This window comes from Camelina sativa, chromosome 14 (assembly GCF_030686135.1).
Source record: "Camelina sativa cultivar CO46 ecotype springtype chromosome 14, ASM3068613v1".
Classification (NCBI taxonomy): domain Eukaryota; kingdom Viridiplantae; phylum Streptophyta; class Magnoliopsida; order Brassicales; family Brassicaceae; genus Camelina; species Camelina sativa.
In genome coordinates this window covers 19,414,607-19,439,843 of record NC_141893.1, presented here as the reverse complement: position 1 = coordinate 19,439,843, position 25,237 = coordinate 19,414,607, and the positions used below count along the sequence as shown (strand labels likewise).

The 25,237-nt window shown below is 34.7% G+C and overlaps 2 protein-coding genes, 1 long non-coding RNA gene and 1 other non-coding gene across 4 annotated transcripts; 3 read left to right on the top strand and 1 right to left on the bottom strand.

The window, feature by feature from the left end:
- The first annotated feature begins 1,580 nt into the window (after nucleotides 1-1,580).
- On the top strand, nucleotides 1,581-5,041 carry LOC104777517 (O-fucosyltransferase 11). Its single transcript, XM_087484993.1, has 10 exons — nucleotides 1,581-2,281; nucleotides 2,367-2,457; nucleotides 2,588-2,661; nucleotides 2,738-2,826; nucleotides 2,903-3,100; nucleotides 3,203-3,407; nucleotides 3,507-3,674; nucleotides 3,759-3,926; nucleotides 4,011-4,201; nucleotides 4,418-5,041. Exons 1-10 carry the CDS (start codon nucleotides 1,928-1,930, stop codon nucleotides 4,647-4,649), a joined length of 1,770 nt encoding a protein of 589 aa, XP_087341119.1. The 5' UTR covers nucleotides 1,581-1,927; the 3' UTR covers nucleotides 4,650-5,041.
- Nucleotides 5,042-5,915: 874 nt separating this feature from the next.
- Nucleotides 5,916-7,403, top strand: LOC147928441 (uncharacterized). Its single transcript, XR_015580264.1, has 3 exons — nucleotides 5,916-6,126; nucleotides 6,250-6,403; nucleotides 6,524-7,403. It is a non-coding gene; the product is annotated as an uncharacterized LOC147928441 (long non-coding RNA).
- Nucleotides 7,404-18,914: 11,511 nt separating this feature from the next.
- Nucleotides 18,915-20,955, top strand: LOC104742101 (protein MEI2-like 4). The gene is made up of 4 exons (XM_010463067.3): nucleotides 18,915-19,571; nucleotides 19,657-19,749; nucleotides 19,857-19,998; nucleotides 20,549-20,955. Exons 1-4 carry the CDS (start codon nucleotides 19,129-19,131, stop codon nucleotides 20,723-20,725), a joined length of 855 nt encoding a protein of 284 aa, XP_010461369.1. The 5' UTR covers nucleotides 18,915-19,128; the 3' UTR covers nucleotides 20,726-20,955.
- Nucleotides 20,956-25,016: 4,061 nt separating this feature from the next.
- Nucleotides 25,017-25,123, bottom strand: LOC147928440 (small nucleolar RNA R71). The gene has a single exon (XR_015581088.1). It is a non-coding gene; the product is annotated as a small nucleolar RNA R71 (small nucleolar RNA).
- Nucleotides 25,124-25,237: the final 114 nt, after the last annotated feature.

The following is a 25,237-nucleotide window of genomic DNA, read 5'->3' as shown; positions in this document are numbered from 1 at the left end:
TTTTTTTTAAATTGTTTAGTTTTATCCCTCTAACCAAATGAATATGGGCTCATTGGTTAGGATATATTTGTAAACTTATGATATACTAGCTCTCCAAAGATTAGTTTCCGATTCTTCTATAAATTTAGAGATTTATCCTGAAACCTGAATTATATATTAAAAAAAAAAGACATGCCTATTATTTTTAAGAAAACATGCATATTATCGGATTAAATGGTGTTTTGGTCTTATTATGTCCACATATTATGCTTCTTTTGTAATCATCACTTACCAAAACGTTCGGTTTAGATCTTTCCACAGACTTTTAACTTTTCTTCAAAACATTGTTTTTTTGGTTTGTAATGATAACTAAATATTATGTGACTCTCATTTGATATTATATATATATAAAAAAACTGAGCTCAAATAACTAAAGACTAGGCCACATATTATTCCTAAAACCCAATTTTCTCTTTGTAACTTTGTTTTCTTCCGCTATTCGACTAGTCTCTACCTTATTCCGACTAGGAAATGCATTGCTATTGTGTATTTATATTATTAATTCAAGAATATTTCATGCGACCGGAAAGCAAATTGGAGGAACCGAGTATTCTAGAGTGAAGAAATTGGATGAACAATCCCATAAATATTTAGTAAATGTGACGTTTCTAGTAAACAATCCCCATAAAATTAATCAGTGTATTTACACAGCCAATTTAGTTAACTTGTTAAGTTGAAAAAATGGTCAAATAGAATTATGGAAATTTGTAAGAAAATAAATTATAAATTTGTTCCACGATTTAATATAAAACCATTATTTTTTCTTATCTACCAACATCTTTTTGGAAATATAACATCTTAAAAACATCTAAAATTTTTAGTATACTACTCTAACTTTGAAATCAAATCAACAATATATTTAAAACAAAATATTAACTTTCTACCCCAAAAAAAAAACAAAAAACAAAATATTAACTATTCATGTCACAGTTAATAAAAGAGGAATTCCTCAAAATATTACAATTTAAGTATTTTATCCAAAAATACTACACTTGAGTTTTTTTTCCAAAAATACCACAAAGTTTTTATTTTCCAAAAATACCACAAACACAAAAAATTGATTTTTCATTGGATATAAATTTTTTTAAAGGTTTGGGTTGAAATTTTTATGTTTAAAGAATATAAAAAAAAAAATTTTATTTTTTTGGTATTTTTAGAAAAAAAAAAACAAATTTTATGGTATAGAAAAAAAAAATTATGATATTTTTGGGATCAAACTAAAAGTGATATTTTTTTACAAAAAAGAGAAAACTCATTTTAGTAGTATTTATGAAAATTACCATTAAAAAAAAAGTTATCATGTGCTTAAAAAATCAATAAAACTTTTTTAAAATAAGAAATTATTCTACACATTTTTGTTTTCTCTTTAATATCACCAATATTATCATTTAATTTTCTACAAATAGTAATCATTAGAAGAAAAAAAATCAGTTGAAACTTACTCTAAAATAAGTTACTCAGTTGAAAGAAACATTTTCCTAATCAAATTTTGAATCTGTTGGATTGAATCATAAAACGACCTTGACATTACTTTAAATTTTATTTAAAAAAATGAAATGACCAACAACAGAGAAAATCTTTAAATGACTAATTTATTCTTGGTGTAATCATGTTTCGTCTCTTTAATAATCTCACTGTCTTATGCGTCAGACCATAAAAAGAACTTCGACAATGTTACTGAAACTTTCCACAGATCCATCGTCTCCAACATTATCTGTACAAACCTCCATGAGATCTCTGTGATACACCACTCTCTCTCTCTCTCTCTATCTCTCTCTCTCTCTCTCAAGCTCGGAGAGTATTAAACACACACAAAAGCCAGATCTTTCTTTCTCTCTCTCTCTCTCTCCACACAAAATAAAAATCGAAACTTTATAGTTTCTGCTTGATGAAAAGCAAAATCCACCACCAGCCCAATGGCGGGAGCAACAATGGTGTTGTTACAGGTAACGATAATGGCTGTCGAAGTGAGTCACCAAGCCCGCCTTTATCTCCAAACCGGCGTGTCCTCCGTCGTCAACGGCGGCAGACTTTACTCAGAGCTTCCTCTTTCTCTCTCCGGAGAAATCTCCGTTACTTGCTTCTCCTTCCTATGATTTACGCTTCTGGGCTTCTCATGTGTGTCGGTCCTTTCTCGGGTCTTGTCGGGTGGGTTTATGTTCCCGGGTCTGTTTATCGGAGCCCCGAGATTTACCGGAAACTTAAAGATGACATTCTCTCTGACAATTCAACCGCCCTTGAGGTAGGTTCTTTTTGCATTCTCTTCTTCTTCCACAGTAAAGTCTCGATTGTTTTAAAAAGCCCCTTTGTTCGATTTTTGGTAGCAGTTGTCTTATGTGTGGAAATACAAAAGGAGACCAAAAATGCCAAAACCTTGTCCTAATTCAACAGTTTCATCACATCTTGGTCTTACCAGTGGTAAGGAGCTAACTTCTTTCCTATTTAGATTTTATTTATGGCTGCTTGCTTCCTAGTTTCTTGGATCATTAAACAAACTTGATTCTTTAGAACAATCTTTCAAATGTGTTTTGATGAATTTTTGTTTCAGAATCATCTCATCTTGCTCCTAGTGGTTACTTGATCGTTGAGGCAAATGGTGGTCTTAATCAGCAACGTTCCGCGGTATCATCTTCTTCTTGTTCCTTTTCCTAAAACATGTTTCTAAAAGAGTTGTTATTCAATTTTTCGATTGTTTCAGATTTGCAATGCTGTGGCTGTTGCTGGACTCCTCAACGCAGTTTTAGTCATACCCCAGTTTGAATTTCATGCTATTTGGAAGGATTCTAGGTAAGTAGCCATTTTAAAAATATCACAGTTTTTGTTAAAATATTTTGGACTAAGGAATGTATAATAATTGTGGCAGCACATTTGGGGATATTTATGACGAAGATCATTTCATATTGAGCCTCGAAGGTTATGTGAAAATTGTGAGAGATGTTCCTGATGAGATAATGACTCGTTTTAATTACAACATGTCAAGTATCCCTACTATTCGGGTTCAAGCTTGGGCTACCGTAAACTACTATAATGGGGAAGTCTATCCGCTCTTAAAGGAACATGGGTAGGTTCACTTATATTATATCTTCTTACATGACTTAACAACTCTTTTTTTTCTTTTTTTTGGTCTCTTAAGGGGGGGATGTCATTGTTTATTTGTTTTCAGGGTTATACGGATTTCTCCTTTCGCAAATAGATTGGCGATGAGTGTTCCACCATATATCCAACTTTTGAGGTGCATAGCTAATTACAATGCATTGAAGTTTTCTTCACCCATATCAACACTAGCTGAAAAGTTAGTCGATCGGATGGTCGAGAAAAGCTCAGAGACCGGAGGAAAGTATGTCTCAGTTCACCTTCGATTTGAGGAGGTATATTTTTTTTTGTCTATGATGTATTTAGTTAGAATCACTTTTATGGTTTAGAGAGACAAGGATTTAATTAAAAAGCCTTGGTTTTTTTTTTTTAAGGACATGGTGGCATTCTCATGTTGTCTCTACGAAGGTGGAAGAGCTGAGAAATCTGAAATGGATGTGATCAGACAGAAAAGTTGGAAAGGAAAGTTCAAACGAAGAGATCGTGTCATTAGGCCTGACCTTAACCGAGTTAATGGAAAATGTCCCCTTACCCCGTTAGAGGTTGGCATTGATTAACAACATTTCCATCAAAATTTTCTTTATTGAGCTTTGTTTTCCGATTGCTATTTTGCATTGTCAACATAGGTCGGTATGATGCTCCGTGGTATGGGATTTGATAACAACACGTCAATATATTTGGCCTCGGGACGAATCTATCAGCGTGAGAAACATTTGGCTCCTCTCCAGGAAATGTTTCCCCGTCTCTACACAAAAGAGTCTCTTGCAACTCGAGAGGAGCTTGCCCCATTTGAGGTTTTTATTTTGACTTACATCAGTCTCTAAGCCAAATCAACATTTCCAAGTCTGATAATTTGTCTTGTTGCTCTGATTAATTAGGGATATTCTTCCAGAATGGCTGCTTTGGACTACACAGTGAGCTTGTTAAGTGAAGTGTTTGTGACAACTCAAGGTGGAAACTTTCCCCATTTTTTGATGGGCCATCGGAGATTCCTCTTCGGTGGACATGCTAAAACTGTCATACCGGACAAACCCAAACTCGTTCTCCTTCTTCAGGACATGGACGTGAGGTACAATAACTCTTCCTTTCCTCATCGTAGAGTTAATGTATAATATATATAAACACTAGGAAGAGATGAACTTTTGATCAAATATAGAGCCACGAAACGACGCAGAGTTTTGACATATCTTCCATAGCTCTCATGCACACAAGAGACCTTATAGCCGTTCTATACTTTTTGAATGGGAATTTGTACAAATTTCCTCTGAATCTGAATCTTGAACAGGTGGGAAGTTTTCAAAAAAGAGATGAAATTGATGCTAGGGGAAAGTGATAGAAAGGGAGTGATGGTACCTAGGGTCAGGAAGATCAACCGGAAAACTTCCATTTACACATACCCTTTACCCGAATGCGAATGCATCTTTCATTTGTCTTCCAATTTCTCAGCTACGGGAAACATTCAGAATCTTGGAACACTTCATCCAACTTCCAACCTCATGAATACTGCAAGACTATAGTCTCGACTCTTTTTGACCCTTACACTGAAGCTTTGTGCCAAGTCCTGAACGTTTTTGTGCTCTTGACGGAAGCAAGGGAATCATATATGGAGGATATTTTTATGAGGGAATTGAGTTCACACTAGTGTAAGAACTCTCTAGGATTGAAACTGTGTTGCTTGCTATTTCTGGTCATGTAGGAGTTAGGATAGTCACAAAAACAGGGGTGTGATTTTCTGTACTTATGTTTTCTTCTTCTTTTTTTGCTCATCACTTTACACTCTGTCCCTCAAATTGTTCAAGTGTATAGAAATTTACAGTTGGTCTTTTTTTTTTTTTTTTTCTGAAAGTTCTTTGTCACAGTCCCCAGCTTCCCACTAGATTTTACATTCAATCGATCTGGCTTCCGCAAACATGTTCTCTTTCGTCTTCATTACACCTTCCTCTTTCGTAATCATATGTGAATCAATGCAAATATGCAAGTAGATCTTCAAAGGTTTAAACTACACCCTAGAGAACGATTGAGGAATGACGTAAAAAATCTAGCTTTAATAACCTTTGATTTCATTGCAAAACACCTTGGTTCATCATCATTCAATAGTTTACGTAATTATTGTACGTACTTTAAGAAGTCTCTAAAAATTAGGGTATTCATGTAATATACTGATTTAGGAATTTAAAATTAGGAAAATTATCTAAAAACTAAAACAAACTATCACTATTATAATTAACTGATTATAGATTATACAAAACTCTAATATTTTCCAGCCAGTTTTTTGTAGTTTTAAACTAGGTTGCATCCAAATGGAAAAGCGAATGCAAAACGTTTTGGATACGAGAAACGATTTTTAAAAAAAAGTAGGAAATGGAAACGTTTTGAAAATGTACGTATATATGTACATATATATCTAATAAAACATCAAGCATAAAAATCATACTAAAAGAAATATTTGAAATAACACAAATTCAAAACATAAATATCAAATAGTGGAGCTAAAATACTAATACTATTACAATTTATACGGGGAAAATCCCATAAAAAACCACCAAAGTGGCAATCAATTCCACTTTAAACCTCCAAATTTTAGTACTCTCAACTAAAACCACCAGACAAATTTATTAAATCAAACCTTTCATGTGGTTTTTGTGTTCGAGAACCCACATCAATCACCATAACAGTTGATCTCTGTTAACGGAACAGTTTACTCCGTCGACGGCACAGTGACTCCGTTTGTTTAATAATCCATGTGTGTTTTAAATATATTTTTGTATTACCAAAAATAATTCAAATTAAAAATTAACTTCCCGAATCAATTTGGGGGTTCAGGGTTTTCTGGAAAAAAAAAGAAAAGAGACGTAGAAGAAGAAAGAAGAAGAAGAAGAAGAAGAAAAAAAAAAACAGAAGAAAAAACAACAATGAAGATGGGGTAAAGCTTACATTAATCTATCAATTTCTTACCTTCATGTCTTCGTAGCCCCAAACCAACCCAATTTCTGGGTAAACGAATTCTAAGTTTTTTTTTTTAATCACGTTCTGGGTTTTTTTTTTTTTTTTTTTTGCAATCAAGTTCTTCCCAAAAATTTTTGGGGTTTGATGTTGAGTTTTCTGTTTATAATGTAGTGATAACCAGCTGGTAAAACTCTCAATCCACTATGGAGGAACAATGAATAAAGAAGATGATGGTTACAACTATATTTGCGAATTGGGTTGTAAGAGTATTTGCTGGAAACTTTCAGAGATTCAATGGCTGAAGTTTGAAGACTTCATTAAATCAGTAAACGTTCCGACACCTATAAGCCTAATTTGATTTAAAAAAGCAAGTGAGGAGACTAAGATGATGAAGTATTGTTTGATAAGACTAGTGATAACATGGTGGAGCTGCGTTTGTTTGCAGAATTCGGATTAGAGGATCCAAAGTATCCAGATACACCTTTAGAGTCGGAAGAAGAGTGGGAACAGTGGAAAAATCCAAAAAGAGAGACGAAGAAAGATAAGTTTCATGGAGATTTAAATAAAGAGCCTTACATTTGGTTATTTCAGACTTTCAACAGCGGTTTAGAGTTCAAAGACCAGCTTCTTAGATACTCATTAATTACTCAGTTTGATGTTAAAATGGCAAAGTCAGAAGCAAACAGAATAGCTGCTATTTGTCGCAAGGATAAATGTCAATGGAGAGTTTTTTGCTCAGTTGAGCATCCAATAAACAAGTGGATGGTTAAAGTATATCACGACAAGCATAACCATGGGAAGTCAAGCAGAGTTTCAATGCTGAAGCAAGGTGTTATAGCAGGGTTGTTTAGAGAAGAGATAAGAAGGAATGTAAATCTATCAGCTGTAGAGATAAAAGACATCATCAAGGAAAGGTGCAAGTAGACTGGTGGATCCCAACCATTACCTACTAATGAAACATCGAATACTCAAACTGGTGCAAGTAGTTCTCAGCCTCAGCCTTCAGTCTCTTCCAACAAACCAAAGCCAAAGAAGCTTGGACGACCGCTAAAGGTAAGGAAGGTGGGAAATATTCCAAGGGGAGTTGGAACATTTTGGAGCCCCTTCACAGGTCGACCTTTTGAAGTATTTGGAGCCACTTCATATCTATACTTCATATCTATATGTTATATAGCAATCTCTCTGGTTGTGATTGCATTGTTTTAGCGTTTATTTGTCGTCAATGTTGATTTATGCACTGTTTGACTTTCAAATTAGCTTTGGTGAATCTTCGATTGATATATTGTAGTTCTGATTAACATTTCAATGCCAAAAGTGTTATCTTATTATTTTTTTTAATTAAATTTTGAACCTTTTTGTGTTGTGTGTTTGCTTTAGCTATGGACATTGATGCTTCGTGTAGCTTGTTTTTGTGTGGCAAATCCTCTGTGGGAACTGATACAACAACTCTTTTGAATCACAATAATTCCAGATAAATTCCAAAGTTTCAATCTTTTTACAATCTGAGATCTTGAATTTAGAGACAAGCTCGTGATCTCTTGCTGGCGTGGCGGGCGACCGAAAAGGCGATTTAGAGTTTTTTGGCTTCTCACGCACGAATGCTGCCGCCGGCGGCTTCTCCGGCTCTCGGAGGGGTTGCTCCAGCGTTAGAGGAAAGGGCGGTTACACTATCGGCAGAGGTCGGCTCTATTGAGGCAGGTGGTGCACTCTTGGGCAAGTCAATTGAGGAGGTGTCGATAGATGTTCTGAACAGGGAACGCCACCTAGTCAATCTGATTTGGTGGTGGTTCCAATTGAAAAGATGCAACTGTTGCTCGTAAGCACATATTCACTAAGCAAACATTTGAAGTGGTGGAAGTCAGAGGGAGGCAGCGAGTAACTGTCCCAAAGGAAGTGTTTATTGGGGCTAAACTTCTCAGGGAGGATTTCTTGATTGATAAGTTGTTAAGCTCCAAAGCTCCTCATATGGGGAAGATTCATATGATTGTCAACAAGATTTGGCGATTAGGAGATAAATCAACCTTGATTGATGTCTATGAAGTGGATGATACAATAGTGAAATTTCAGATTAGAAGTGAGAGCATGAGACGTAGGGTGCTAAATAGAGGTATGTTGAATATTCCAATGGTTGTTTCGAAGTGGTCTCCTTTTGATGAGGAAACTCAGCCCGCTCTGCGATCGATCTCTTTGTGGGTGACGTTATCTGATGTGCCACCAACAATGTTCACAAATAAGGGTCTTCAGTTCCTGGCAAGTGCGGTTGGTAAACCAATTAGATTACATCCAAAAACAGAAGCTTGCACAAACATTGATGTTGCTCAGATTCTGGTGGAAGCGGATTTAACTAAACCATTCCCACAAGAGTATGTCTTTACGGGTGAGGAAGAGGGGGAGCTTGATGTTGTAATCAAATACTCTTACCCTTGTTTGCCGCCTAAATTTGGTGTTTGTGATAAATGGGGTCATCTCAATGAGACTTGCTTGGCACCTCCACCAGCATCGTTTGTGATTGCATCCTCTGTTGTTGCCCCTGTTTAGGAATCGAAGAGAGAAGCATTTGTAAAGGAGGTGGGGGCTTTTACTGTGAACTCTCACATCCCTAGCACTATGTTGTGGTTAAGTCGAAGGTATCTGAGGCAGAGGAGGGTTTGCCCGGTAGCAAGTCTGTTAGCAGTCCCGACAAACAGAATCCCGTAGACACAAGATGGTGGTGATTTAGCTGATACGGTGTTGTTAGGAGAGGACACAAAGCAAGGATGGATCGAGCCTCCAAACAAGAACTCAAATTCTGCTTTGCGAAAGAGGGGGTCAAAGTGGGTACTTTTTGTCTTGCGGACTCGTTATTATCTAACTCATACTCAATGTCGAGTGAGAAGAATGACCTAGGCGAGGATGATCTGGAAATCGAAGATGTTGACAGGACAGGAGTGGAGGTTGAGGGTACTCATGAGGAAATTGAGTCTGAGGCACAAGGTACTCATGTTGTATCTGATACTCAATGCTGGAAATATTAAAATTTAATTCATATAAATAGATAATATTAATAGTGTTTTAGTTCAACTATTAAATTTTATGTTTTAAATTTTTGTTGTTTCAAATATTTCTTTTAATATGGCTTTTATGTTTTGTGTTCATATATGTAGCTCTATACATTACATTTCTAAAACATTATAATTTCTTTCTTTTAGAAAAAAACTCGTTTTTCGTTTCTAAAACGTTTCGGTTCCACTATTTTCGTTTCCATGCAACCTAGCTTCACATGATAAAAACTTTAAGCAGATTGGACATTTCACATCATACCTAAATTGAGACTGTATAGAGTAATATCTTTGAAAATTAACCATTTGGTATCACCTAAAATGAATGTCCTTGTAATCTTTTTTTTTTTTTCGTTTTGAAAAAAATTGTAATCTTTAGTTAGTCTGTCGTCACCTACTACAAATTTTTTAAATTTTTTTCTCTTTTTTTGTGCAAAAAATTCTTTATATCTTTCTATATAACTCTATATGGCTCTTTTCTTAATAAACATTGAAAATAGGGAAATTTATAAAAACATGCATTATTATGGAGTGAGGTTCGGAATTAGGTATTACAACAGTGAAAGGCACCACAGTACACACAAACATCACTGTGTCTGATACGATTCTTGAAGCTCTGATACCACTTGATATGATTCTCCCAAGGAATCGGCACATTCGAGTTGGTAGATAGATACACCATGATTCTAAAGACAAGAAAGCCTCAAGAATAAAGATGATGGAATGAATGGTTGCACAAGAGCTGCGGAAAGACTCTTGATATATCGGTTTGATCTTTCAGCCTCACACCAAAAAGATCGAATCTCTCAGCCTCGCACCAAGGAGATCAGGTTTTGACTATTGGAATCACACCAAGTAGTCGGTTTTGATTGTTGGAATCACATCAAGCAATCGGTTTTGTTCACAAAGAACAGAAGAGAATCACTCTCAAAAAGAAAAGGTTTTATAAAAAGTTGGTTGATTATTTCTTTGCTCTTACATGAGTTTCTATAGGATAAGAAAACTTGGTAACAAAGCCAAATATTATTCTTGAAACTAAAAACAATAAAGATAGATAGTTGAATGAAGATTCAACTCTTGAATTTTGTCTTCCCAAGGTGTCCTTCCCAAGGTGAGTTGAATTCCAATTTTCGTCACTTCTCTTTGGCCATAAAATAAAGTGATTATTTTGGGCTTTCTTGGACTTGAATTAGGTTCAAAGTGGGCTGGACTTGATATGTATCATCCCCAATAGATTTTCCCATGCTTCTTTGGCCATAAGCTCTTGAATTAGCCCATTAAGTGCATCTTGATATTCTCTTTGTTTTGACTCTTTGGTCCAATTTGCTGATGAGAAACAACATGGGTTGTATATTTTCTCGATCTTGGACTTAGTAGAAACGGCTCCTGGTTGCCATACATAATTCTGGAAGCTCTTAAACCGGCTATACCTAAAACTCTTCAAGTGAACAACTAGATTAACCTCCTTTGGCAAATGGAATGTATCCTAAATAGTAGTTTGGCTAGAAGAGCTGATCTTTGACTTCGTTCGTGTTGAACAAAACTCAAGAATCTTCTTGGATGGTATCATGATCATATCATACCCCTCCTCTTGAAAAAGTTTCATCCTCGAAACTGTACGGCCATGGGTTGGAGAGTGTTGAAGTGATTTTGGTGGCTTCTCTTTGAGAGAATATATGAGTCCATATTGTTGACCATGAGGCAGAAGTGTATCCCTTTCCGTGAGACCTTTCTTTATTACCTTAAATTCATAAGCTTGCTCTTTCTTGTTGGTCCATAAGTGGAACATTGGCTTTTCTCTACTTGGTTCTATAACCCTTGCTAGTAGACTCGTTACTCCGTTTTCTGGTTTGGAAAATGTTGAATCTCCGAGAAGAAAGTCCATTGCTTCCACTATTCTAAAATCGAGGGTATATACTTCAAATGTAGAAAGTATTGGATACCTCTTTGTTGGTGCACTAGTTGAATCATCCTTACTGTCGAGGTTGTTGATGATAATGCTTTCCTTTGTGGCTTCCTCACTCTGATATTTGCTGATCTCTTTTTGCTCTGGTTCTTTGGCTTTTGTTTGCTCACTCGGTGATTTTGTTCTTTCTAACAAATTATCTTGAACTAGCAACTCCTTATGCTTTTTTGTGATGGTAACAAATCACAAACAACTTCCTCTTCCTTAGAAACAAGAGACGTCTTTTCTCGTTGGTAACTTGGCGTAATATTGGACGCTCCGTAAGTTGGTCTAAAAGTCCTCCTTGGAATATGATTTGAACCACGATGGTGATGGTTGGGAACATATCGTTTCCTCAAAATAGACTGCAATTTTGCCCTAGTCTCAATAGGGTGTTCTCCATTTCTCCTCCTGCTTATCACAAACTGATCCCACCAATCAATAGCATAATCACAAAATCCAGTGGCTGCAACTCGTACCTTCTTAATCTCACAATAGTTTTGACAACTAAAAATTGATACAATCTTTTTCTCCCACTCTAGGTATGCATCTAGGTCATTCCTGCCTTGGAAGGTAGGAATCTTCAACATCAAACTACCCATGTTATAATCCACTCGTCCTCTTGCTTCTCTAGCACATCTTGGTCTCATATGGCTTCCTCTTGATGATTGACTATTGTAATAATCATCATCCCTTGCTACTCTATGTTGATCTCTTTCTCTTCTATGGTGCAACATTTGTGGTTGTCTTTGTTGTGCCTCCGCTTGAACTTTATCCAACCTCTTGTACATTGCATTCATCTCAACCCTCATCAACAATCGCATCTCTCCAATAAGTGCTGGAACTTGTAGATCATTAGACATTATTTTTTGCTTTATTCTGTTTTTTTTTTGTTTTTTTGTTCTTTCTTTTTTTTCTAAATAAAATAAAATAGAACGGGTTCTTCTCTTTTTTTTTTGATTAGAACGGGGTTTTTTTTTTCTCTTTGTTTTGACTCCTTGGTCCAATTTGCTGATGAGAAACAACATGGGTTGTATATTTTCTTCATCTTGGACTTAGTAGAAACAACTACTGGTTGCCATACATAATTCTGGAAGCTCTTAAACCGGCTGGACCTAAAACTCTTCAAGTGAACAACTAGATTAACTTCCTTTGGCAAATGGAATGTATCCCAAATAGTAGTTTGGCTGGAAGAGCTGATCTTTGACTCCGTTCGTGTTGAACAAAACTCAAGAATCTTCTTGGATGGTATCATGATCATATCATTGTCTGGCTATTTTGCCCTTATGATTAATGAACAAGAATTTGAATTTCTTGTACCGATCGACACGATGTGATGACATGAGAAGCGTCTGAGAAGAGAAGCAACAGAAAGCGTTTATAACATTTTTTTTGTTTTCGTTCATCAAAATTTTTAATAAAATACATAATGTGTTTTCTGTCCACACCAACACTAATATTTGTTTTATAAGTGAACTATATGTATCTTATTAGTAATATTGTGTCAATAAATTAATTACAATTTGGTTTTTCTAGGAAACTAGCTGAAATAAAGCACTACATCAACATCCAGTTAGCTATAGACACAAAAAAAAATACACTACTCATTTTTTGTATTGAAATGATGAGGTCCATATATCTAGATGATTGGTCCACGTCATCTTTCCATGATAACTGGCTGAACATATCTTTAGAAACAAAACATATTATAAGAGAAAAAAGAAGAGGAAGGAAGTAAACATTTTGACCTTCCCATGAAAGTGAAATTAGTATATTGCCTTTAAAAGACGTTGAAGAGAGTTCAACATTTGTTTCACCTACAAAAATTCAGATCAGCATAGTATACTAAGTGAATAGAACACTTTTGAAACCAGAACATCTTCATAATGTTTGTTTATAACTAAGTTGGCAACTATGTCATGTACCATATGTTGGAGATATCTAAATTTTCTGTCCATCTAGGCTAAGATGGTTCAATGAACCCAAGGGAAATCAATATAACAATACGGTGGTGTTCATAACTATACCCTAAAACCAAGCTGGGTGAATCAACCCAAGGGAAAAAAATTTAACTACGATGTGGTTATCAGAACTATACCCTAAAGTCAAGGCAGATAACTAAACCCAAGGGAAACCAATTTAATTTTGCTGTGGTAATCAAGACTATACCCTAAAGCCAAGGCAATGAATGAGAACCCAAAGAGAAACCAATTAAACTCGCAGTGATAATATGTGCATTGCCAAATATTATTTCTTTACGTTTTGACAAAGAATTAAATTCCTTAGCGATTGTTAAAACTGAAACGAATGAGAAGACAACATAATTTGGGGGCATAGACGACTGTGGGAGTAAAGACCGCGAAGATTGTAGTCCTGAATTCGGTGGCCTTAGTTTTCATGATTTCTCCGTCGCTACTGCAACAAGCACAACCACACTAGATCAACACATATTCCTAATTTTTGCCATGATAGTAGGAGTGACGCTTTGGGAATACGATTATACGAAATCAAAGCGGTGTGGAGTCGGACTGATTGATTTTGGTAGAGAGCAAAAGAATTGAGTTTGCTGTCGCGAACAATAAACCCTTTCCCATCATTTTAAAACTGCAGTCTGTCCATAGAAAAGAGATCGACAATAATACTAAAAAGATGAGGGTAAAAAAATAATTTTACGAGTTTTGAGTGCCTAAAAACAAAAACCATTTTGTGAATGCCTAATTCATAATAGCAATGAGTTTTGATGCCTAAATTTTAATTAACTTTTGACAATATGGTTGCTATTTAAAAAATATTATTTTAATTACGATACATACGTCATAATAATTAGGAGAAGAAAATTATTGTATATTTTTTTAAAGCTTACACTTCCCCCGGGAAGATAAAAAAAAGCTCTGCAGGAAAAAGACAGCCTGTAAAACAAGACCTTTTTCATTTTTTTTTTTTTTTTTTGTAAAACAAGACCTTACTAGTCTACTCTTTTAATTTTGTACATTATACTGGAAGAAGTGTAAAGTATAGTTATCGAAAGAGTGAAACAGATCAAAACAGCTTTTACATTGACGTGTTTGGTTTGATACCAAAATTAATAACAAAACTGAAAGAAGTAGAACTACAGATTAGTTTTGGTATTTCCGATAGCTATATATAAAGGTAATGATGCCCAAAACAAGGGAAGACTTTTGAGGCCATACTGATCTTATCAAATCTATCAACCCATAGTCCCATACTTTGTACTCAGACTTCTCACGTTTGTTTTCATATATAGGTTATAATACTATTTACATTGGTTTAGAATTACAACACCCTATTTTTCACCTTTCAACACTTCAGATCATCTTCTCTTCCACATCATAATTCAACACTCATTTTACTTTTATTTTCTACAATAATTTTAAGAAAATATTTAAAATATTTTCTTTTATAATTTTGTATTGAATTATTATACATATTATTAAATAAAATTTTGCACTAAAATAATTAAGAATCAAATAAATTTTGTTTTCGTTTTTATTTAATATATAAAATAATTAAGATATTTAAAATATGATTTTTTTATATCCAAATCAAATGAAACAAGTGTCTATTTATAAAAAATGAAAAATGAAAAATTTGATATAGATTATTTATATATAAAAATAATTTATTTTGAAATAATTGAGTTTAAATAATTGGGATGAAAAGAAAAAAGAATCATGACCAATAAAAACACAACAGGTGACAAAGAATACCCCACCAAACAAATATTGACGCTGTTGATAAATTACAACTCCTAATTTGCCACATACTTAACAACATTTCTGCACCACTTTCAACTGTTAGAATAATTTTTTCAACATACCCATTGTAAATAGTCTCATCACCTCTTTTTGCCTACTCTTATTTTTTTAATTTATTTTTCATATTTACCTAAAATCTACTGTATCTGAGTACACGCTTTATGTTTCATGATGATATTTGTTGTAATAATTACGAATTACGTATTTAAGAAGATCGACTATTCTATTTTTTTTTTCGACTAATGTATTTTTGTGACACGTTTTATGTTTCATGATGGCTTCATTTCGTTGCCTCTTGTTTAAAACATAATTAAGTATCTTTTAGAAGGCTTATCATAAATTGGTATATTAATATTTTATCAGATAAAAAAAAATTAAATAAGAAAATTCGCACGTTGTATAGTTTACAAATAATTTAAACGAAAATAATGAGTCAAATACTGTTTAGTTACGTCGAAACGAGTCATCAGAACAAGTTATATGAGAAGTCACTGACTTTAGCTAAAAACATGCAAAAGAAAAAATTCAAACCTCAGTGGCATGCAAGTAGAAGCTAAAATTAGCTTTGAGATCAAAGCTTTTCTGATAAAGTTTTTTTTTTTTTTTTTCTGATCAAGTTTTTCTTGGGAGTCTGCCTCTGTTATTATACATGTGGCTCCGAATTATCTTTATCTTTCACATGAATAAAGCGACATAAATTCACAAATACCACATAAGACAGCATAAAATAAGACAAAACGGAACTTAAAGAGACAAGACAGAAGGTACGTTAGATATAACATATTAGAATATTACATGTGACTTTTTGTTTGTCTACTTGTAAAAATGCGACCTTTCTTTTCTCTTGCTTTCTTTTCTTGGATGCTATCTTTTTTCATTTTTTATATAAATCCCTTCACAATATTTTTAGAAAAAAAATTAAATTTACTCTATGACTCCGAATTTGTTGGTCTTGGAGATTACGCACTCTTAACGTACGTAGAGGCAATTGAATGTGGCTGCTTAGAACAAGTTTTCTAGGAAATGGAAAATTCTTATTACAGTCCATAGATATACTAAACATTCGATAGGAAATCCTGTTTATCTGTTGAGATTAATATATGTAAGCCGGTTCATCATAGATTTTGTTTTATTGGAAATCATAGATTTTGTTCATCCATTGAGGCAACGTACTCGAGCGAATCAAGGCATGAAACTGTTTGGAAATGCATTGATGATGTGTAATAATTCCGTCAGCATTGTCAAGGCTGATAATGATGAGTTCTCCGTTGAAACCTCTATTGGTGTCTCCAGTCCAGACCTTGGGACTCCATCGTGTGCCTATAGTTTTTTCTTTTTTTTTTTTTTTTTTTTTTTTTTTTTTTTTTTTTATAAACAATTTTATTTATGGGCCCATAGTTAGAGTTGTAGTATCTAAAATCAAACTCACTTAAAACCCGTCAAAATATTTAATTTAAAAAAAAAAGAATATTATTCAAACAGATAGTATACTTTCTTTAACGGATTGGTATTCAAAGAATCAAAATACAGTAATGTCATTAACGTTAAAAAAAAATTCGAATAGTTTCCCGTATAAACGACAAAACATTTATGTCAATAAAAAGACCTTCAAACGGACACATTCACTTCCACTGTTCAATCTGAAAAACTAGTGTTAAATAATAATACCATCTGTTTCACTTTCACCAACTCTTTCTAACAAGATAGAATACAAATTAGAATCCTACGTTTGATAAATGTAAGTGTGAACATGGTCTACAGTTTATCAAGATATATCATCTTACATAAATTAATTTACTAACCGTGTCAATAAGTTTATATATTGTAGAAAGCAAATTGAATAGAAAGACGAAAAACTCTATATAGTATTATTATATCAACATATCATTTTAACTAAAACTATCTTTATTTATTTCGTGAGAATTTTAACTTTATATATATATTATATTTCTTTTCTTTTAATTTGGTTATAATCAATTTGGACTATTCATTTGTTTTTAAATAATCATCTAAGAGAGAGAAACAGAGTTTTATATAGGAAAGCAACGAAAACGAATAAATTATATCTAGATATATATCAAATTTGTGTTTTTATTTGAAACAAATCAGGTTTTAAATAGTAACATTTGAGTTTTCAATTTTGAACCGAGAATATGTGAAAAATATCTACACATTTGTCCTGCAATTACAATATTGACCCATAAATTGTACAAATCAGAAGATGTCTCATCCACAAGAAACATTAGCATTTAAACCTACTTTCTCTCTAACTTCTTACACTTATACCTACTTTTAACTCCTTTTATATTTTTGTAACATTTTTAGCTTAGGTGTCTTTTTTGGTACAAAACTGCCCTGAAACCAAAGAGTGAATCCAGTAAGTGAGTAGAATTGTTTGTCTCTCCTTTTCTTTATCTCTCTTTTTTTTCTCTCTTTCTTTTATCTTAATTATCATTTATTTAGTTATTATCAAAAAAAATTATATATTTATTTACACAAAAGATTATAATTACATTTTTTCTACATTTTAAGATGTATTTTGCTATATTTTAGGTGAATAAATTGTACACTATCCAATTTTAGCTGAACATTTCTTTAACGATAAATGGAAGTAAACTGTGGATACTTACTTATGCTTGAACATTTTAAAATAATATAAAAACTTAATTAATTAAAAAAATTGTGGTTTGATAAATTAGTCATGTATAACTAATTTTTTATATAAATTATTATATTATATTATAAGACTTTAAGAATATCTTTTACATGAACTGAACATAAATACAAAGTTTGTAAGAAGACATTGTAGGTTGCAGAGCTTCTCTCAACTATTGGAGTTGGGTGTCACAAGTTTTGCTTCAAAAGCATTTGTAGATACTTATTTTTGGATAGTTAATTAGTCTATTAAATTCATAATTTGAGTATGTAATGTGGTTGGTTGGATGTGGTTTTGTGGATTCACAGACATTCATTGAATCTACAAAAACCTAAATCTTTAAGCCTAACACACTAAATACTAGACACAAAATGTAAAAGTCTAACCATGTATCTTAAAAAGTGAACATTAATGCACTAACTCTACATGGATTTCAAGTTACTATCCACATGTGTAACTTGTATCCACGAATTGTAATACTGTCCACATTATCATGGTTGTATGGATTTGATGATGTCATTATAACTTTATCCACGAATTGTAATAGTATCCACATGACCATGTGTTACTTGTATCACGAATTGTAATAGTATCCACATCAAGGATAGACACATCTTATAGTATCAAACAATAGTTTCAAAGGGTGTCTATATGGAAACATATTTATTGATCAGGGTTATAGTACAATTTTTTAGATTGAAAAGTATGTTAGAATACAATTTTTTAGATAGAAAATTTAGTTAAATAAAATTTTTAATTCCAAAACTATTTATTTAATTTAGTTTGGACTTTAAATTTTTTTGATTTAGCTATAAATACCATTTAATTATATTTGATTTAGATTTAACTCATAAATTACTTTAATTTTTGTGAAAACAAAAATAGGGACCAAAATTGAAATATGCAAACAATGTTTATTTCCAAGTTATACTTTAAATATATATTAATTAAAATGAAAAACAAATGTTGAAGAAATGATTATTAAAAAAATGAAAAGAGAGAGAGAAAAAAATGAAAAATAAACAGAAAAAGTAAAGATGAATTGAATAAAAAGTTAGTTTCTAAAAAATATGAAAATCATCTAATTGGGAAAAAGAATTTAAAGGTGTGAAGGGTAAAATGTAATTAAAGTTTGAAAACCCACTCGATATAGGTGCAAAATTCCTCATCAACAATACGTTTGAAAACCACTCGATAAACTTTGTGTCACCCATCTTCTCAGTCACGCCGCCAGATCAAAATATATTCAATAAACCATAAAGAGGCTACCATTTTTTTTTATCAAAATAAAATATGGAGACATTAGACGACATTAAATGCCAAAAAAAGTTAAAAACAAAATACGAAGGAAAATAACAAATTTAAAAATAAATAACCCAAAAACTTGTGTGCAAAAGCTTCTAGTCTGATTCTTCTCTTCTGACACGTTTTCAATCACCTTAAAACTTCAAATCTCTCCTCGTTTCTCCCACAACAAGTCACGCCTCATCTCTCTCACTCTCCCTTGTACGTCTTTTATGTATACACACTTTCACAACCTTATCTTCTCAAAAGCCCTTTGCCCTCACTGTCGCTAGCTCTCACTAAAACACAAAGCTCGTTCCTCTCTCTGTCTTCTTTCAACTTCTTCCATCCATGGAAAAGAAAAACCCCATGAAATCACTAAACCCAAACGCACCGGAATTTTCACCGGCGTTTACTCGAAACCCTAAACTGTACCATCCTTCTCCCACGCCTCCTATATTCTACTTTAACAAGCCGTTTCCTTATCACACCAAGCTTCAAAAGACCAAGCCGTTTCCTTATCAGACTAAGCTTCAGAAGAACAAGACATTTCCTTATCAGACCAAGCTTCAGACGAGCAAGCCGTTTCCTTATAACACCAAGCCTTGGGAAGCTAGTACCAGCGCAGATGTTAAGCCGGGAAAAAGCCCTTTCCGTAATGGGTTTTGTAACAAGAGATGTCTCCCACCTCGGCTTTTGAAGAAGTTTTCTTCCGAAAAGTTTGTGCCTTTACCGGAAAATAAGCTCGCCGGTAAAACATCCGTCATGGTTAAGAATATACCTAACTGTCTCGGGTCAGATTTATCTCTCTTCTCTCTCTCTCACCTTAGTTTTCTATTAGTTGTGATGGATGAACTAAAATAAAATTTTATTTCGTAGACGAACCGATCTTTTGAGGATTTTGGACAATCATTGTCGGAAACACAACAGAGAGTCTTCATATGACTTTCTATATCTGCCTATGGATTTTGTGTGAGTTAATGCTAATTTTTTCACTTTCTTTGGGCAAGATAAGATTAGAGTGAAATAAATGCTTCTTGCAATGTCGGTGATGATGGATACATTTAATATTTTTACAGGAAACGAGCAAATTTGGGTTATGCCTTTGTTAACTTCACTGCCTCCGTCGCAGCTGAGAGATTCCGGAGAGAATTCGAAAACTTTTCTTGGGGGAATCTCGGATACAGGAAGGTTTGCGAAATCACTATGGCTAAGTATCAGGTTTGACTTTTTTTTTTTTCTTTTTGGTTATTAATTTGTTGTTGCTTATGTAGAATTAAATAATAAAATTTTGTGTTTAAGTCTCTTTCTTTTTTTGGTAGAAGACTCTCTGTTATTCTTGTGAAAGTTTAGTATCTGTTGTTGCTAGTTTAGAGTTAAATTCCGCAATTTTGTGTTTGAGTCTCTTTTTTCTTGTTTTGCTTGTTAAGACTCTTTTATACTTGGTTTTGTAAATGTTGTTAGAGTTAGCGTTTTTTTTTTTGATATGATTTAGTTTGGAGTTAATTAGTGCAATTTTTTTGTTTTTAAGTCTCTTTTTGTCTTGTTTTGTTTGTTAAAAGACTCTGTATTGTTCTTGGTTTTTTTATTGTTGTTGCTTATATAGAGTAAACGTCGTTTCTTCTTCTGATATGATTTAGTGTTTGGATATCTATCGTTTTGTTTGTTAAAGACGCTTGTTTTGGTTGTTAAAGACTCTTTTATTCTTGGTTTAGTTACTGCAGCTGCGTATTTAGAGTTGTTAAAATTTTGTGGTTGATTTTTGTTATAGGGAAAAGAAGAGCTGACTAAACATTTCAAGGACTCAATGTTCACTTGCCACACCGACAATTATCTTCCGGTGGTTCTCTCCCCCCCGAGTGATGGCTTCACAGGTTACACTCTCACGACGCTTGGTGACAGAGTCGGCTTACGTGGCGGTGGTTCACGTCGTGGTTCATGGCGTTAAGATTTCTAGGGTTTCGTAGAAGAGGAATTGTGTTTTCATTATCTCCCTGGATTTGAGATTTTGCAGGATGACGTGGCGTTACCAGCTGGGGTGAAATGGAAACATAGCTTTCCTCTTTCTCTCTCGTTCACTTTTTTTACTTTCCTTGTTAATGTGTTTGTTAAGGTGTGTTATGGACTTAATTACCGCTACAATGGTCATGTGCTCTATTATTTCTTCCACGTTTAGTTTTCCTATGTCTTTGATTTTTAGTTTTCAGTTATGTGTCTCGTTCGCTTCTACAACATAAACTTAATTTAAGTTTAAACCAAAAAAGAAAAATGCATTACAATATAAAAAAGTCAGAAAGAAAAATGTAAAACTATATGAGTTAGTTATGTGTGTGTAGACTATATAAATGGGCCGTCTATTGTGTATGTGTGTGCATGTCTAAAAGACGACAATATTTCTACTATTAACACCTTTTTATGTTTTTCTCTATTTTTTCATCGGCGACATAAGAAAGTCAAAAGCTTTTTGGATATCTGATTATGTGAAAGGTCAAAGCGGGTGGTGGTTTCGAATTTCGATTTATCGATCGGTTTGGTTTTTTTCCTTTTTAAGTGCATATCATTGTCGTTGACGGTAGTCTATTCTATTATTGTCAATGAATCAGTTTGTTTCATTTGGTGGATCTGTTAATGGTGATTTTGACGATGATAAATTTTAATTAAGAGTGAAGTAGACACAAAGATTAAAATGATTCGTTTTCATTTATGCAAAACGAAGATTAAGGTGAGTAGTGGTTGTGATTTCGGGAGGAATAGTGGTTGAGTCTTAGCGAAAAAAGCGGCTGTACGTGGTGGTGTTTTCGATTTCATAGAAACTTGGATTTTTAATGGTGGCAATGATGAGACCATCGATGCTGGTGGTAAGGATAATATAAGTAACAAGATTCTCGTAACTGAATCTCAGAGAAGACGACGAACAAGAGAGAGACGTTGAGCTGAAAAGAGAGATTGGAAAATATCTTTTATTCTCATTCATGTTTTATGTACAAGTTGTAAACTATATATACAACCTCTAAGACTATAGTTTAAGTTAATAATATCTTAAACTATACTCTACAATCATATAAACCACATATAGTTTATATAACCCAAGTATCAAATATTATTATACTCTTGATACACCCCCGCAAACCTTAGAATCCGAAGAAGGATTGTACAGGTTTGACAAAGACATCCGGGTAAGTAAAGAGTGGAATGGCTTCGGATGAAGTGGTTATGTCAAGATGTCAGTCAGTTGATTCTCACTCGATACATGTAATGCTTTGAGATTATCAAGCTTGATTTGGTCTCTGGTAACATGGTAATCAATGTCAATGTGCTTGGTCCTCTCGTGAAAGACCGGGTTCGTAGCTATATAGATCGCCGATTTATTATCACAGAAAGGTTTGGCCGTGGTTGAGACTGGTGCACGAAAGTATGTCAGAAGCTTTTGTATCCAAATGATCTCACAAGTAGCATCAGCTAAGCTCCTGTACTCCGCCTCAGTACTGCTCCGGCTAGCTACCTTTTGTTTCTTGGACTTCCACGAGACCAGTGATGTGCCAATATAAACACAATAACCAGAAATAGAACGTCGTGAATCAAGACATGTTCCCAAGTCTGCATCAGTAAAGGCATTGATGCAAGTATCATTCTGGGCCGAATAAAACAAACATTGCCCTGGACTACCTTTTAGAAACTTAAGTATCCGGAGAGCAGCATGCATATGCTTATCAGTAGGTAATTGTAGAAACTGACTTAAGGTGTGGACTGCATACGTGATGTCCGGCCGTGTAATCGTTAGAAATAGAAGGCGACCAATCAATTCTCTGTAAGGTGTTGCAAACTCCAGTGGTGTGCCTGTATCCTTAGTGAGAGTGATGTACGTATCCATAGGAACAACAGCCGGTTTGCAAGCCAATAGACCAATATCTTCTAATAGGTCTAACGTATACTTACGCTGACAAACCGAGATTCCCTTGGTCGTCCTGGCAATCTCCAATCCAAGAAAGAAACGAAGTGGACCTAGATCTTTGATCTTGAAAGCAGTATTCAACACCCCTTAAGTGCTGATAACTCTCTAATTTACATGTTTTTAGCATCCTTTTTGTCCATATTTTGCATTGTTTATACCCTTAACTTAGCATTTTTAGGTCATTAACTGTAGGAATTCACTATTAGGCCATTTAGGGTGTTGCATTCTTGCATTTGCATACTTTGGATAAAAACAGGTGCTGTAGAGCCTAAAATGGGAGAAACAAGGACAAATCCGAGCATGTACCCGATGGAGCCATCGAGCTGGAAGAACAAGTCCGAACCCCAACACGATCGAGGAGGATCCAAGAGCAGGAAGAAAAACCCGAAGATCTACCTGAGGAGTAACCCGACCCTATCCTCGTGTACCCCATCGAGTAGACCCTCGGGCAGGATTGGGAAGCTAGGTCAAAGGGGTTTCCATATATAAACCCCTCCTCTTCTTCCTTGCAAACGAGCACGCCGCAGACCCTCAAACCAGAGAGCGAGAGCTTCTGAGAGAGAACTGAGCGACTCAAAACTCTTGTCACTTTTTGTTAGGATCTGTTTCATATCTTTTTATCATTTCTTTAGATTTCTATCTTGTATTCTTACTTCTCTACTCTATCGTTTATTATAATGCAATTTTCATTCATATATGCTTTTATGTTTCTTGCTATGATTTCCGAGTAGTGTAGTAAAGTTTCTAGGGATGGGATAGATGATTTTGTGTTCTTGATCGGTTAAGATGTCTTAGTTTGATTGTATATGCTTAATAGATTTCCTTCTAGATTGGTGTTCTTAATGCTGTCAACAAACCGAGAGGGTGAGATTAGATCTGTGTTTTACCACCGAGAGGTGTAGATGAGATGCTCGAATCAACCAATGCTAGAGGTTTACTCACTTAGCCTTAGCGATTAGATGAGTAAGGGGTTTACTGACAATAATGAATCAGATCTTAATGCATGCTTGGTCATGTTTCTCCAACGAGAGTTGGGTAGGGGAGTGATCAATGTTGATTGTTTCTATCACGAGAGTGTTTTAATAAATTTTAGAGATTCATTGTCTAGGAAATATTTGCTTGAGGCATGTAAGACATTTGTGCTGGTCAGGAATACTTAGGATTCGATTACCCATCCTTAGAAGCTTTCGTATCTTAATTGCTTGCATTTTCATTCATCACTCGATCCCTTACCCGAACAGGTACACGATCACCTGCTTCGAGTAACCCCTCGAGTTGTTCATACATCATTTGCTTACTCGATCACCCCACCCGACCCTGTACTCGAATGCTTGCATCAAGTGCTTAGTTCGTGTGGTTCTTTGTTCATACTCTTTTCTTTTATTAATTTAGGATTGATAGACAAAACCCTTATCTGCTTGGCTTGACTTGCATTGTTCTGATTGCATCCTTCCTGCTAGCATAAACAACCATTTGGATTGATAACCCTTTGTACTACAACTGCATAGGGAATTGATACCCTGAGTGAAAATCCCGCCTATCAATTTGGCGCCATTGCCATTTGGTTGATTTTAATTTGCTACTTATAGGATTTGAGCACTTGCTAGATCAAGTTCTTTTATTTATATTGGTTCGAAATTTAACTTGTTTGCTTTCGCTTTTGTTTGTTTTGAATCTCAGGTACAACCTGAGCACCCACCCGACCCGTCACTCGATCACCTGGATCGAGTTGACCCTTGTGTACACCCTCGGTCACCTACTTGTGAATGCAAACACGATCCAAAGGTACCCGCAACTTGATTCCATTCATCGAGAATATCGACAGACCAAGGTTACTTTGTCAACAACAAGTTCCACAACCGCAACCACCCACAATTGAGGAAACAATGAACGATCAAAATGGTCCACCAGCTCCTCAAGCAAGGACCTACATAGGAGCAGGGGATGCTTCATCTACTCACACTCGAAGGAATGGCATTGTGCCACCTGCTTTCTAGAACAACAATTTCAAAATCAAGAGTAGTCTCATCCAGATGATACAAAGCAACAAATTTTATGGATTACCAATGGAGGACCCATTGGATCATCTGGATGAATTTGAGAGGCTCTGTAGTCTCACCAAGATAAATGGAGTTAGTGAGGATGGATTCAAACTCAGGCTTTTCCCATTCTCTTTGGGAGACAAAGCACACATCTGGGAGAAATCACTCCCCAAGGAGTCTATCACCACTTGGGAAGCATGCAAGAAGGCATTCCTGGCCAAATTCTTCTCCAATCCAGAACCGCAAGGTTGCGAAATTATATTTCCAGCTTTGTTCAGAAGAACAATGAGACGTTCAGTGAAGCTTGGGAACGTTTCAAGGGATACACCACCAGATGCCCTCATCACGGCTTCAACAATGCTTCATTGCTGAGTACACTTTACAGAGGAGTGGTCCCCAAGATACGGATGTTGCTGGAAACCACAAACAATGGTAACTTCCTCAACAAGGATGTTGATGAAGGTTG

Coding starts and splice junctions, on each gene's coding strand:
- LOC104777517 (XM_087484993.1), top strand. CDS start 1,928: ATGAAAAGCAAAATCCACCACCAGCCCAATGGCGGGAGCAACAATGGT. Junction 2,662..2,737: donor TTAATCAGCAACGTTCCGCG/GTATCATCTTCT, acceptor CGATTGTTTCAG/ATTTGCAATGCTGTGGCTGT. Junction 4,202..4,417: donor CTTCAGGACATGGACGTGAG/GTACAATAACTC, acceptor AATCTTGAACAG/GTGGGAAGTTTTCAAAAAAG.
- LOC104742101 (XM_010463067.3), top strand. CDS start 19,129: ATGGAAAAGAAAAACCCCATGAAATCACTAAACCCAAACGCACCGGAA. Junction 19,572..19,656: donor AATATACCTAACTGTCTCGG/GTCAGATTTATC, acceptor TTTATTTCGTAG/ACGAACCGATCTTTTGAGGA. Junction 19,750..19,856: donor TATCTGCCTATGGATTTTGT/GTGAGTTAATGC, acceptor ATATTTTTACAG/GAAACGAGCAAATTTGGGTT.